General features: G+C 40.7%; 1 protein-coding gene across 3 annotated transcripts in view; it reads right to left on the bottom strand.

Moving 5' to 3' along the window:
* Fat3 (FAT atypical cadherin 3) overlaps positions 1 to 14,180 on the bottom strand; it is a 577,941-nt gene that overhangs the window by 106,765 nt on the left and 456,996 nt on the right. For all 3 annotated transcript variants that reach the window (XM_028763348.1, XM_028763349.1, XM_028763347.1), the window contains 3 exons: positions 11,348 to 11,662; positions 10,002 to 10,212; positions 1,812 to 1,951 (listed from right to left, as the gene is read on the bottom strand). In XM_028763348.1, coding sequence (XP_028619181.1) covers positions 1,812 to 1,951; positions 10,002 to 10,212; positions 11,348 to 11,662 — 666 coding nt within the window. The remainder of the gene's footprint in view (positions 1 to 1,811; positions 1,952 to 10,001; positions 10,213 to 11,347; positions 11,663 to 14,180) is intronic.

Below are 14,180 nucleotides of genomic sequence, written 5' to 3'. Positions count from 1 at the left end.
TGGGGCCTGCGGCAGGAGGCTTGTTGAGCTTAGAAGTTTGAGAATAATATGGGCAGCATAGTAACCTGTCTCAAATAACAATCAAAACTGTACTACCATAGCCTTAAACACCTTAGTGCGCTGCATATGGCATGAAGATACATCTATAAAATAATGCTACTAAAATGTTGCTCATCTCATCCTTGTAAAACTCTAAAATCTTCCTGCTAACTTTTGCATTATCGTTGTTAACATGAGTGCTCTGTACCTCAGAGATCTGCTGTACCTTCTAGATAGACCTGCTGGATATGTAGAATCTATTTATTCACTCGTTCCAAAAACACTTAATAAATTATATATTCTAGATGGACTGAATACTGCTTAATTCAACTGATTTAAAACCCTAGTGCAAAGTCTGGAAATGAATAGGATCCTATGCTTGTTGGTATTTTGCTTAAATATGTCTTGGGTTTTTAAGTAGCACAGAAGAACTGGAGTTGAATATGCCAAGAAACCACTAAATTAAAAAAAATCTAATTTAAAGTTCTCATTTAAAATGAATTAGCACCGACAACAGACATGGATTGTTTGGCACTAGTCTTCCAGCATACCATTCAACTGTGCAGTTCTCATGGAATCTCAGCCAGAGCGTCTCATTTATGTGTCTAGATCTGAGTTTTGAAAATGCCAAGAAGTGGTGTGGTTTTAGATTGGAAGAATATATAAGTTGTTGTCCCAGTTGGGTCAATTATCAGACTGTATGAGGTAGTATTAATACCTACTCTGGGGTAATGGGTACAAAAGGGACTCTCTGAGGCAAACAGGGTCCTGTAGTCACCTGATAAGCAGGAAGAGACCAGAGTGAGAATCAAGAACTATCACATATTGGCTGTCTATCTGCAAGTCATTTCCATTTATAGCTACAGTCAAATGGAAAGCAAATGGCAGCATTAAACAAACCCCACTGTTACCTTCAATCTCTACCATTATCTATATACAAGAAAACATTCAAGTTATATTTTTTTGGAGCAGCGTCAGACCAAGAGAAAACTGTCTGGACAAACATATGAAATTCCCCTCCTCCTGCTTTCAAATTTCATGGTCATAAAAGTGTAAATCATATTTAAAATAAATCATTACTCGCTTGCTTCTGCTTTGGCAAAACTTTCTTACTAACTATCTAAATGTGTTGAGAGAAATTCTGATTATCCATCTGGGTCCAGCAGAGACCAGGGCCCAGATCAATCATTCATGTCTTCTGAGCTTATGGGAACAACAGAGAGAAGCAGGGAGGAAGAGTGGAGTTACAGTGTGTGCTGTGTGGGGCTTGGTTTGAGTCACAGACAATCCCATAAATTTTCTTCTAATTTTCACCATCTTTCATATGAACTCAAGAGTGGAGCAGAAGCTTCTCGACCCGAGATGTATAGTCACATCAATAGGACCTCTGGGGCTGGATATCAGCTATTGGACATGCTCTTACTAGACTCTATGTCAGTGTGAAGCTGGGATAGAGAACCCACAATTCAGAGACTACCATGAGTATCAGGTCTCAGTTGGCTGTTGTCAGAGAGAACCGCACAGTAAATGACCAGGAAACAAATGAACATGGCTCTTTCATACACCAGCAATCACAGTTGACATGAACCAGGCAGCCAAATTCTCCATCACCAATTGAACCCTTTGTCTCAGTTGTTCACTAAAATAATTTTCTGAACAAAAGAAACCATGGACATAATTTATTACTCCCTGGATCTATTTTTGCATAGCTTCCGTTTTTCTCTTTAGCAGATATTTGCACATTGTTGCTAGTCAGTAACTTTACATCTCACCTGAGTGACAGCAACATTTGTTCCATCGGTGACCTCCACACTCATGTTGTAGACCGACCTTTGTTCTGCATCCAAAGGCTTCGCAATGACAATTGTTCCAACACCCTTCTCTGCATCAAAAGAGCTGTCAAAATTCCCCCCTGATGATTTCACAGAAACAACACGAAATTAGCACATCTGAGAAGGTATTAAGTATATGGAAGCATATATCTTCATAGGGTGCTTTTATATAGATATATTTTCTGGCAGGCGTCCCCATGGCTTAATTTCATAAATCTTCAATGGGGCTTTACTATTTGTAACTTAATTTATATTTCAAAAGCCATCCTCTATAAGCATAACAAATGACACAAAAAACAATGTATTGTAAATAAAAACCTCAGCAGTAATGTCAGAGTAGTGGAGCATACGCTGATCCATAAAACACTGAGCAGACTAATAGCCCTCCCCAACCCCTCTTAGCCGCCATGCTGGGAACCTGGGGAATAATTTAGCTTTTTCTCTAATAGAATACATTCTAAATGATAAAAAAACCTATTCCAATTACAGTGAATACAAATTGTTGGTAAACATTTGGCTGGTTAGAATTCAGTGTCCCTCAATTAGATGTCAGAAATAAAATTATGACTACAGGAAGATAAGAAAAATGTAAAAAATGAATTTGACATAAAAAATCTCTCTGAGTACTGCAATAATTAGAGAAACGTTTTTGGCTTTTTGGCAGTGTAAATTCACTTTCTTCCAAGAGGCTGCTGATTTCACAACACATTGACATAAACTCTGAGAGGTAGTGCTATATATTGCTAATATAACACCAGCGAACTTCTAAGGAAATTTACACAAAGGTTTAGAAAAATTGTCATCTATCTTTTCATTTTAAATGACATACTTAAGATAGCATTAGAATTGTGAACTTTTATCTTCGAATAGAAGTGTCACTTATAAACTTGCCAAATTAGATATGTTTTTAAAGTGGGAGAAAAGATAATGGTCTAAGCATTGAAAAATGGTTTAATTAAATGTCAGTATATGTTCCCCATCACTATTTATTTTTGTCTGAAAATGCATGTGTGAAATACATTTGGTTTCAGATGGTAATTTCATTTAACTTTGGTATGTAGGGCAATGTATCTATTGAATTTCATAGTTTAGAAAAGAAAATGTTGGCTTTTCTTATTTCCTAGCCTTTGTACTTTATTTTTCTGGCCCTTGAGCACTATGTTTTCATGATTACAATATTACAATATTAAGTGGATGGATGAGTGAGGGGATGAAGAGTCACACATTATGACTGGCATTTGTCCTACAGTGACAAAAATAAATAATACGGTTTACTTTCTAAAAATGTAGTCATGTATATTCTAAGTACCAACTGCTTGCAGATACCATGTTCACTTAGGATTATTTAATTACTGGAGAGAACATAATTGCCTTTGACATTTAATTAAAGCTGTGGAGATACAGGGGTACCAGAAAATTGCGTAGAGATGATATATGTTCTCAAAAATTTCATTTAAAGAGACTCATCTTCCAATTAATGTCTTTAATTGATTTACTGAAAAGCACGAGATGCTAAGTCCAAAAAAGGGTTTTGAGGGCTCAGAAGAAGAAGAAGGGGTTCCTAGCCTGTGAAGAGAAGTGTGTCTTAGAGGGGTGCTTCTTACTGAAGAGAATGTGTCCTTGATGCACATGTTAAATAAAACAGAAAGCTGGTATGGGTGACGTGGGTGACATGGGTGGTATGGGCAGTGTGGGTGGCGTGGGTAACAGTCATCTTAAATAGCAAGGCAAATCATTCACCTTTAATAGGTAAATGCTGGGGAAAAGAAACAAAACAAAACAAAACAAAACTGACCAACCAACCAAAACCTTTGCCATGCCTCGAAGAAAGGCAATAGCAACCTGTGAAGACAAGGAAGCAACTTCTCAAGTTGCTTCTGGAGAGTAATAACTCACGGTCCCAATCACAGGGCAACCAACTTTAGACTTTCTGCCCCGATTTCCAGTGCTACTTAATTTTGTAAATATAAAGACAGACTTTTATTTTAAGTTGTTTTTGGGGGGATAGTGTTCACTTTCCAGGGTCAGTTATTCAAAAAGGCAAACATTTGTGGGTCAAGGAAAAGAATTGTGCAAATTATTCTCTGTAGATGAATGGAGATGAATATTAGAGAAAACACAGGTAACATCTTCCAATTTCAGCTCTCATATTCACTGATTATGACCCTTTAAAGTCTGTGCAAAAATACGCTGTCACTCCACCTGTATAACAGTGTAACATTTACATATTTATATGGTGTTGATTGTATGCTTTTTCATAGTTTTTGTTCTTGTTAATACTCTGGCAACTTTTGCAAGTTTTAGTTTTTATAATCCTCTCTCTCTCTCTCTCTCTCTCTCTCTCTCTCTCTCTCTCTCTCTCGGCATGTATATGCCATGTGTGTATTCACTTATTTCATTTGTCTTTGCTGTGTTAAATACACCAGATGAGAAACTTCCAACTTCATAGGAGAGAGAGAGAGATCATTAGCATCTTTTATACCTTTTCCCACCCACTAATGGGGCCAGTACAATATGATACTCATTTCTAGAACATTTGTTCCTAGTTAAGCCAAGATTTCATTTAAATCAAAATCTTCCCAAGTTTTCAAATGAATTTCTGACAAGGGACACAGAATCTAGACCAGCAGTTCACCATCGACCACCACACAATTTAATAACCCACACTGAAGCATCCTAGTTCATAACCGACTCCATGCCTTTCCCCCAGGTCTTGTTTTCCCGGGCTCCCTTTTAGCCTGAAAGGTGATTTCAATTTTGTGGGAAAACAAGTCCAAATCATCTGGGGTGAGACTATCAATCAAATACAAGGAGTCCGACTTCACTGTCGGCATTCTGTTTAAACAAGATGTGCTTCCTCAGAGCCAGTAACAGAACATGCAAAGCCAGAGTGTGTTGGGTGCAACAGCATGAGGCCAAATAAAAGGTGGGCAGAGAGGAACACTGCAGCGCTGGCCCGAATCCCAGCAGGGTAGGGTTCAGAAATGTCACAGCCTATGCATTGCTGCGGGGGTGTGCGGCAAAGATAGTTAAAAGCGAGGTTGTGAACAGCCCACACGACAATAATTCACATTAGGACATTCCACTTGGACCAGTTTTGGTCAAGATTTGTGTCATGGAATTAAGAAAAGAGCAGAAGAGGCACACTGGACTTCTGATACAATATTATAAAATTTAATGCATCGAGGAGGGGGTTCCTGAAAAGGCTCTTGAAATAGGACATGAATAAAAACAGTGCTGGCCACCATCTATGGCCCACTTCACTGGGGGAATGACTGAGTTGAGCTTTTCTTTAAAGGTGGGTATTCCATTGGAGATTTGAGATTTTTAGATTACATCATCTCTCAGTCTCAAAAGGCTAGACACTCCTGACCGAGGAGAAAGCTTCTTCTGGTGTCATTTCTGCTAAGAGACTCAGTGATAAAAAATGTTTCTCCTGTAGAGAAGCGTTCAGGTTCTTCCTCTAGAAACTAACTTCACTCTTGCACATGTAATTGTAAAAATACCGACCCAAATCTAGTAGTCACCAGGGGGAGGTGTGACTGAGACGCTTCCAAGACACTGAGCAACTGAATCTCAATGAACGAAGGGAGCTGTGCACAAGCTGTTCGTTCGAGTTCAGCATGTATACCCAACTGAAGGAAAGACGTTCAGTGCCAGTTATGGTGTGATGATGAATAATTTTCTGCCTTGAAATGAAGCAAGCACACAGCAGGCTGATATTTAAATGGAGGGCAAGAGCTGGACGGCAGGAAAGGGTAGTAGGAAAGAATAATAGAAAACCCTAGACTTTAGCCCAAGGTTCCTTTTCTTAAAATAATTAATATGAGGTATTTTGGGCCTTTATTATTTTTCTAAACTTTCTGCAGTATGATTCCATAAATAAGATAATACTAAAAAGAAAAGCAAGTCCTGTTTGAGATCAAGTTAGGGCATGAAAGCAGATTAGGGAATGGAGTGTTTGATGTGCCTTGACTAGCTGAGCAGAATATACTCTGTTGGGGGAGCAGGTGAGTTGTAAATAGATAGGTCTTCTCTAAATACAGCCTAGATGAGAGGTGGTGATGGAGAAATGTGGCTGCCAGGTTAGGAAAGATGCAGAGGTGCCCACGCTCTGAGGTGTGCCCAACCTCATGCTGACTGAGGGCCAAGATAGCCCTTGTCCACCTTCCGCACAGAAAGATGGCTGAGAGGCTAGCACAGAGGACATTTAGAGATTCATACCCTTTCTGCTTCCTGACACAGCAAGGCAAACCAGGGTAGTTCACGTGCTTCCTATTTGCAAGGTGAACCATGTTTTTATGATGATTCAGGTAAAAAGTATAGTCAGGTAAAAACTGGAAGGCAGCATGGCTCAGTTTTGAATACAGAGTTGTTAATGATGGCGGCCTTTATAATTCAAATATTTGCGATCAGGATATGATTCAGGAGCTGAGCTGGGAACCAGATTGCTTGCACATTGGAGGTATGTAAATCAAGGAATGGCTGAGGAGATGGGCAGAGCCTCCTGAGAAGTGTGAAGATACATGACAAAGCCGCAAAGGATTGTGGATTATTTTTGTTCCCTTCATTTTCTTTCCCTTTTAACAAGGAAAGGAAACATGCTGTGTGTTGGGCTGTTTAAATCCACAACAGCTGAACTTTATTATGTTGCCTTTTAATTACAGCTTTCTTAGCTTGGTTATAAGTAAGGCTTGTTTCTGGGAGCAGAAGGGTCTAGCTAGAGGAAACACAGTCTCTTTAGAGTTTAGAAAAACACAAGTGTTTAGGCTTTGGGACAAAATGCTGCTCACATGGTGTTCCTGTGACTTCATGTTCTGGTAGGAGGCAAGGAAATTCAGTCAAAATCAGAGTCCTGTATGTTTGTAAATGTGCAAGTGAGAACAGGCTCCCAAGGGAAAAGGCAGGCTGAAACACCATCTTTGTTTACTGAATGAGGTTTCACCAGGTTGAGCAGTTTAAAGATGGACATGGCAGATGAGGATGTTATGCCCTGGGCTTCTCACTGTGTTCTTCCTGAGTATCCAAATACGCTAGGTCTATGGTGCAAACTCAGGTTGACTTATTCTTTACAAGAGGATTTGGGCAAAACTTGAAGCAGGATCCGAGGCTGCATTTCCTATCCATGCTGACCTTCCTTACCTCATGTTTATTTTCTGTCTCCCTGCAGAACTCACAGATGGGTATTATGTGCTAAGGGACATTGCCCACTCCTAGTTCCCTCTGTGCTAGTTTGATCAAGGATGATGCTTAGGCAAGGAGGAAAGGAAGATTCACAAGAGGTGAATTTTGACAGTGAAGATGAAACACCTGAAGATGATAAAGCAAACAAAAGGTTTTAAAAGAAGGAAAAGGATGTCAGCACAGTGGGTAAATTATGACTCTGGCAGACAAACCATGTTTTTAGGAGATTTGATAAAGGTGATCGCCTCTACTGCAAACCACCAGCACCTGGGAAAGGACTCAAAGTTCTACAGTGAAGTAAAAAGTTGGCATTTCAGGATGTTGTTGGCTGAACCTGGGGATGGAAATAAAATCATTATCTGTTTGGGCAGGAGGCCCAGTAACTTCAATTTGTAGAAGAAATTTAGCAATCTGTTACCAGATTCAGAGAAATGTCTGTGATGGAGGATTCCAGATCAGGGGACAGTCCTGGGAGTCTTCATTGAAAAAACTACTCTCATTCACAAAGTAGAATGGATGAAGTGGGGGTTGGGGGATAAGCAGAATCTGTGAAGAGAAGAGCAGTGCTTAGGAGCACAATGATAAAGAGCCATGATAGCTACGGCCACACTTTGCATATGGTTCCTGGATTATGTGTAGATGCCAGAAGGGAAGCTCTCTATAAACAGCTTTCTCCTTGGACTGGTGAGGCTATTGAGGCTGGGGTAAAATGGAATGTCATGGACCCTCTGTGGAGCTAGGGGGCTACTACAATGGAGTTAATATGGTTGCTTGAGGAATCAGTACCAGTCTCTGTATCTTAGTTCACTCACCCTGAGTAAAAAGCAACATAAACTCCAGCAAGAGCAAGGACGGAGACATGAGCTTTGACCTCAAGGGTGAAGAATGGAGATGGGGTATGCATGAAGGAAAATGTACAGTAGTACCGATAACATAATGTGAAAGACTTGTGAGTAATTGGACACCTAGTGCTCCTAGCAGCTTGCTAGCCTACACCTAGACATACTTGTAGAGATGCTAAAGAATTGCAAACTGACCTGAGGACTCAGAATCAGGTAGCATCAGAGAAAGGTGTGCTAGTGAGACTTCCTGTGCATTGGCAGCTTGGGCAAGTAACAGCAAGCTCTGTCAGTCAGCAGAGATGCTTTGCAAAGTGAGTTGGTGAAGGGATGACCAAAGACGTCCAGGCAGGCAAAAGACAACTAACTGGTACTATGTGCAATGTTTCCTCGAATAAAGAAGAGTCTGAATATATATATTATATATAATAACTGAATAAGCCAGAAACTACTGAGATGGTGGTAGAAACATTTCTCATGGGTTAAAAGATGTTCTATCTCAGATACGCTGACAGACAGGAAGAAGAATTTGGAAGAACGGTCATATGAAAAGATGGTGAGATTAATCCCAATTAACTAAAACTTGTGTTTTACAGAAAACGTAGAGGCAAGCCCTTAATTGTTGGAAATTCAGAGGACTCTCTGAGGTTTGACTGGGAGACACAGAACATTCTTTTTCTATGCTTCATGAAACCAGATGTGGAGTCTTCTAAATGCTTTCCCCAGACCCAGCTGTCTGAAGGGGAGGTAGGTTGCTGCCTATCCTGTTCAGGCATCATGAGGAAGGAAATGATTCTCCCACACAAGTGCTCCTCTGGCTTATTCCCTGCTCATAGAGAACCCTGGGAAGTGGGCTCTAGTTCAGCCCTGATCAGCCCCTGGCAGGCACACGCTCTCCTCCCTCTTTGACAACAGCCTGTTTTATTTCCCTGTCCTACACACGTTTCCTCTCCAGAACTCTCCCTGCAGGTTTGTGGAAGGGGTGTTTTGCCCTTTTCCTTTTGCAGCCTGGCGTGCTTGCTTGCTTTCATTCAAGGAATTTAAAAGTTGGCTCCTTGGGTCTGCCCTACCTGCTTCCTTCCATCTGCTTTCTCTATTCAGGGTGAGTGGGGGCTTTCTGGCTACACATCTAGGTTCTATTTCCTGCCCTTCCTTTTGTGGACAGCATCCAGGGGACTTGCCTGGTGAGGCTTTTTGGTCTGTGAATGACACTACTGCAGAAAAGCAGGGGGGCTGGAATTACATTTTCATTTATTTTCAGTTGGAAAAGTCCCAGTTAAATAAACCATCCTACAAAACAGATAAAAACAAAACAACCACAAAACCCCATATACCTCAAAAGCAATGGGAGAAAAATCAAAACAACCACCCACCCCATATAATCTCAAACAAAGAAGTCATTGGACATGAGAAATGAGGTTGCTGTTAGAGGCATGTATGAAACCTGTGGGCTGCACTTCAGTCTGTCACAGGCAGTTATGAAAGATGTAATTCAATTTGTTAAAAAAAAAAACGTAAAAGGCAGATTGGATAGCTGTACTTTAGCAAATGTGTTCGCACTAAGGGTACCTTCTGTTGAACAGTTCTGCCCACAAGCTGTCTGTAGAATATAGAACATCTCTCGAGCATGCTTGCCACCTTGAAGCAGGGCAGTCGGGAGCAGAAAAAAAAACAGAATGCAGAAAAAAAGGTGAAGAAAAAGAGAGAAATGAAGGACAGCAAGTCTAGTACCATCAATACATTTAGAAATGAGATTAGCCAAGTGTGACAATAGAATTAAAATGACACACAGAAGGACAGTAAGGTTGCAGTAAACCACGTACTATGGAGAAATCCAGCCAGAGAGCACTTTCTGTTCAGCTTAGCTACAGAATCGAAAGCACAGGTTGGTTTTTCATTTTACTGGCTCTTTTGCATTCCAGCACTATTTTTAATCTTAGGTTTAATTGCTAGCTTTTCATTTTTTCTTTTGCCTTTTAAATTTATTTATTTATTTATTCATTCATTCATTCATTCATTATTTATTTATTTATTTACTTGTTTGTTTGGCAAGTTCCTTCAAACAGTTAAGTCCATTTCCAGATCCACTCTAGAGACTTGAACTTACCGACGATGTCAAACCACAGAGGGGTGTTAGCTGGCTGCACAGACACCACCCCTACAATCTCTGTTACTTTGTCACTCTCCATGACGGTGAAGTTGTAAAATGGTTCATCGAATGTCAATGGTATAGGTGAAGGCGGGGGCTTCTTAATCCATTCGATGTGGAGGCGGGCAGTGGAGGATTTCTGTGGGCGGCCATTGTCCACAGCCTTGATCTACTCCCATATGGGGGGAACACAGAAAGACAGCTTAGTGCTCTGAGTCTGTGGAAGGCTTTCACTCACACAGTAACAAGCCAAAAGACCAGTTTCTTCACAGTGTCACGAGAAGAAAAGTTGTGTCCAGTTGAGGCTCCAGAGTGGACTCTGGAGTGGAAACAGTGCAAACAGGGCTCACACACTATGTCTGCCAGAAGCCAACTTTTGAAATGTGAAACCATAAAGTTTAAATGTTGTACTTACAATTCATAATATTTCAGGGGCAAGAATAATAGTTTGTGTAGAAATAGCTAACTTAATTCCTCATAGCATGATTCTGAACCTCATCTCTAATGAGAGCTGAGGGGAATGAAGTACAATGTGAGATCTTATTTGTGTGTTAGGATGTATGAGCACATGTATACATGAGCATGTATGTGTATGTGAATTTATGTATGTGTGAGTGGAAGTATATTGTGTGCATATATATATATATATATATATATATATATATATATATGTACAAGTTTGTGAGTGTAAGTTTGTGTGCATGCACTGAGTTTGTGCATTTATATGTGAGTCCATATGTGAATATGTGTAACTATATTATGTATGTGCATATGCGGTTGTATATGTGAGCTGTACATGTGTGTAAGCATATGTATGAGTGTGTGTAATATGTGGTAATACACATGCATGTGTGGGGGAATATGTGTGCAACTGTGAATGCACTTGTGTGATCAAATGCATTTGTGTGCATGTGTGTGAGTGCATGCACGTCTGTGTCCATGTGAGTGTGAACATATGAATCTGTATGTATGCATATCACAGTTTCTTCTACTTTCCACTAGATATATACTGCCTGTTATGTTCAACACCTTAAGAATGAGTTAGGATGAGCCCAGGATGTGTGGTTGTGTGTCTCCAGCAGGCCATAGAATCAGTGAAAGTTTGCTGATAGGACACAATGAAGGAAACTCTCACTATTTAGAACATCACCCAGGAAGTAGATGTTCACCTATAACTAGCTCCCTGAAAGCAGTCTTCTGCAGCTACTTCTGCACATTAACATTAGAGATTTATTAATCAAAGAAATAGGCATGACTAAGAGGGCTCACCCCTACCCCAGTGATACTCGGGAATTAGATCTTACCGTCAGGATGTCATAACTTCCTGCTGTGAATTGCTTTCTGGAAGAGACCATGCCAGTTTTGGGGTCAATGAAGAACTTCCCATCATCATTTCCGTCCACAATGCTGTAGGAGATTTCTGCATTGGGGCCTTCATCTCTGTCAAATGCAAAAGCCCTGTAAATGGGTTCACCCCTCTTCTTGCGGTCACGTTCTGGAAGCTTAATCTGGTAGACCTTCTCAGGGAACTGGGGCTTGTTGTCATTTTCATCCAGAACCTGAACCACCACCCAAATGGTTGACTGTTTTGGAGAAGAACCGCCATCTGTCACTGTAACCTGAGTTTTGAAAGAGAAGGTATGATGCAATAAGAAAGTACACATGCTGTCATCTATGTCATTCCCTGCCCACCCCACAGATATGCAGTTTATTCACTGAGTCATTTCAGCTCTTCTTAGTACTATGATTTCTATAGAATAGATAACATTTTTATAATAGTTAACCCATTAGAGAATGAATCCCTTGAACCAGCAATGGAAGTCATTGCTGGAGGGAAAGTGGCAAAGCAAAGTGGTTCAGAGTTGGGTTGTGCTGCTGAGTCACATTCCATACTCTAGTGACTTTAAAAGGCCAGGTTTATTTTTCTGGAGTCTAGGGGAAGAGGCTAACTCAGTCTCTGAGGTCTTCTGGATAAGCACTTCAATAACCTAGTCAGAGCACAAAGTCCCTCTTTGTGATGCTGTCACCCTGGGGTCTTCATTTCTACATAGGTTTCAGTGGGGGCAAACAGGATGGTCACTGCAAAGGCTCTCTATAGAGTACAGCAGAGGAGAAGAACTGACTTTGCAAAACTCTTGGTTTGTAGAGTCCAAGTCGAAATAAAATATGCCTTCCTAACAGACACAATAGTCATGAAGTCATTATGGTACACTGACCCATACGGGTGTCATCAAATCCACAAGCAAGGCTTTTACCATCTGAGCTCTGCTCTTCTCTCTTTTTTTCCCATCATGCTGTGAGCTGAATTGTTTCCCCTCAAACCTCATGTGTCTGAAGCTCTACTCCTACCTTGGGCCTGTACTGCATGTGGGCTCTTTGAGAAAAGGGGGTGAAGGTCAAATGATGTCATTATGGTAGAATCCTGACCTAACCAGATCCTTCATGAAGGATGGTGCTTGTTATCTCCATCTCTTTTTGTGGTGTGAGTACACAGTGAGATGGTGCAAGCATTGACGAAGCAAAACAACGGCAGAATTTGACATGGGACTTCCTGGTCTCCATATTATTATCTCATTTTGTCTCATGCTCAAATTTTGTTTCCTAAAATAACAATATTAGCAGGTGATGTCTTTGAGTGGCCTTAGTCATTAAAGCTTCACAGATGGAATTAGTATTCTTATAAAAGAGGCTAAGAGTGCTTGTTTAACCTCCTGTTACCCCAGATCATGTCCCGAAAGTTCCATATGTGGAGAATATTCATGGGGCTCTATGTTTGTGTGATCAAGTTTATGTGAAAAAAATGCTTTAGAATGAAACTTTGTGAATGATGAAGTTGCTCACTCATAGTTCCAGGTCATTTGTGAAAACGGAAAAAGGAGCATGAGGAAAAGAATGTAAAGAACCTTCTGGGTCTAAGATGCCCTTGAGTCTCAATAGCTGCTATGCCATTAATAGCCAATGTGTAAGTGGCATAAATGGTCTATAAGGTACAGTTCTGAGAGTGACCTCAGCCACTTCTGTAATATCCTCATCAGTCAGTGGGGCGCGGTTATGTATTTTCATCTTTTAGAGGGGAAAACTGTACACTGAAAGATCTACAGTTAGTGAGTAGCAGAGCTGAGTAATGATGGCCATGTAAGGCTGTTTTAGCCACAAACTCCCGGAAGAGCTTCTACTCAGTCTCTGCATCATTACCTCGAGTTTAATAGCCTAAAATGTGTACTTGGAACCTAAAAGTATGTCTAGAAGAAGCATCAACAGAAACCAACAGTTAACCAGAGAATATCCTTAGTCATTTCTTCATCTAAGAAAGCAACCTGACAGGAATAATGGGAGAAAAGATCAAAATTATTGGAAAACAGATTAAAGTTTCTTTTTCAAAGGGAAATGTAATGAGTTTAGCTTCTCTTACAAGTTGCCTTGGAGGGTAGCTTTAATAGCCTCAGAATAAACTTCTATCAGACTTCTTGCTTTTGTGGAAAAATTAAATCAATGCATTTTTATTCCAATATTGTTTTCTTTCTTATTGGTTTACTGTACTTTACAAAAGAGGTGCTTGAGCTATTTCCTGGGCTTGTGAGTTCTGAAGGGACATGTCGTATCTTGCTCAGTGCTCAGATTATACTCCAGGTGAGCTGAGTTGGCCCAGACTAACTGCTTGACTGGTCATTCTGCCTCTTCCCTGCTTGGACAGCTCTTTTCAAAGTCAAGGAAGGTCTTACTGATTTCACTGGGCCTCAACCTCCTCTTCACTGGCTGTTAGTTTGTATCATGCAGGGAATTCTGAGGCTGAACATAGCTGAGGACAGAGCCCCTCCTTGCTCATTGGAGTATCCTGCCGCTTAGAAACAGCTCTCTTTTGTGGCAAAAATTTCCCTGCCCCTTTTGTTTGTTTCTTTGTTTGCTTGCAGCAAGAGGCCTATGATTGGACAGGAAAAAGGGAGGAGGAGTTAAGGGTGGCAAAGAGGGGGTGGTGCACAGAGAAGCAGGAGAGAGTAAGTGAGGCGAAATGGTGAAATGGCTGCAGACAAGGACCTGCATGGCATCAAGTAAATTGGTAGATGTGAAATCTAAAGGTTAGAAATACTTGGTCGGTCTGCTCCCGTCCTGTTGAGAAACTGAATCCTGAGTCATCCA

Source organism: Grammomys surdaster, unplaced genomic scaffold (genome assembly GCF_004785775.1).
Source record: "Grammomys surdaster isolate TR1022 unplaced genomic scaffold, NIH_TR_1.0 138, whole genome shotgun sequence".
NCBI lineage: Eukaryota > Metazoa > Chordata > Mammalia > Rodentia > Muridae > Grammomys > Grammomys surdaster.
Note: the sequence above shows the minus strand (reverse complement) of the source record. Positions and strands in the feature narration are given on the sequence as shown.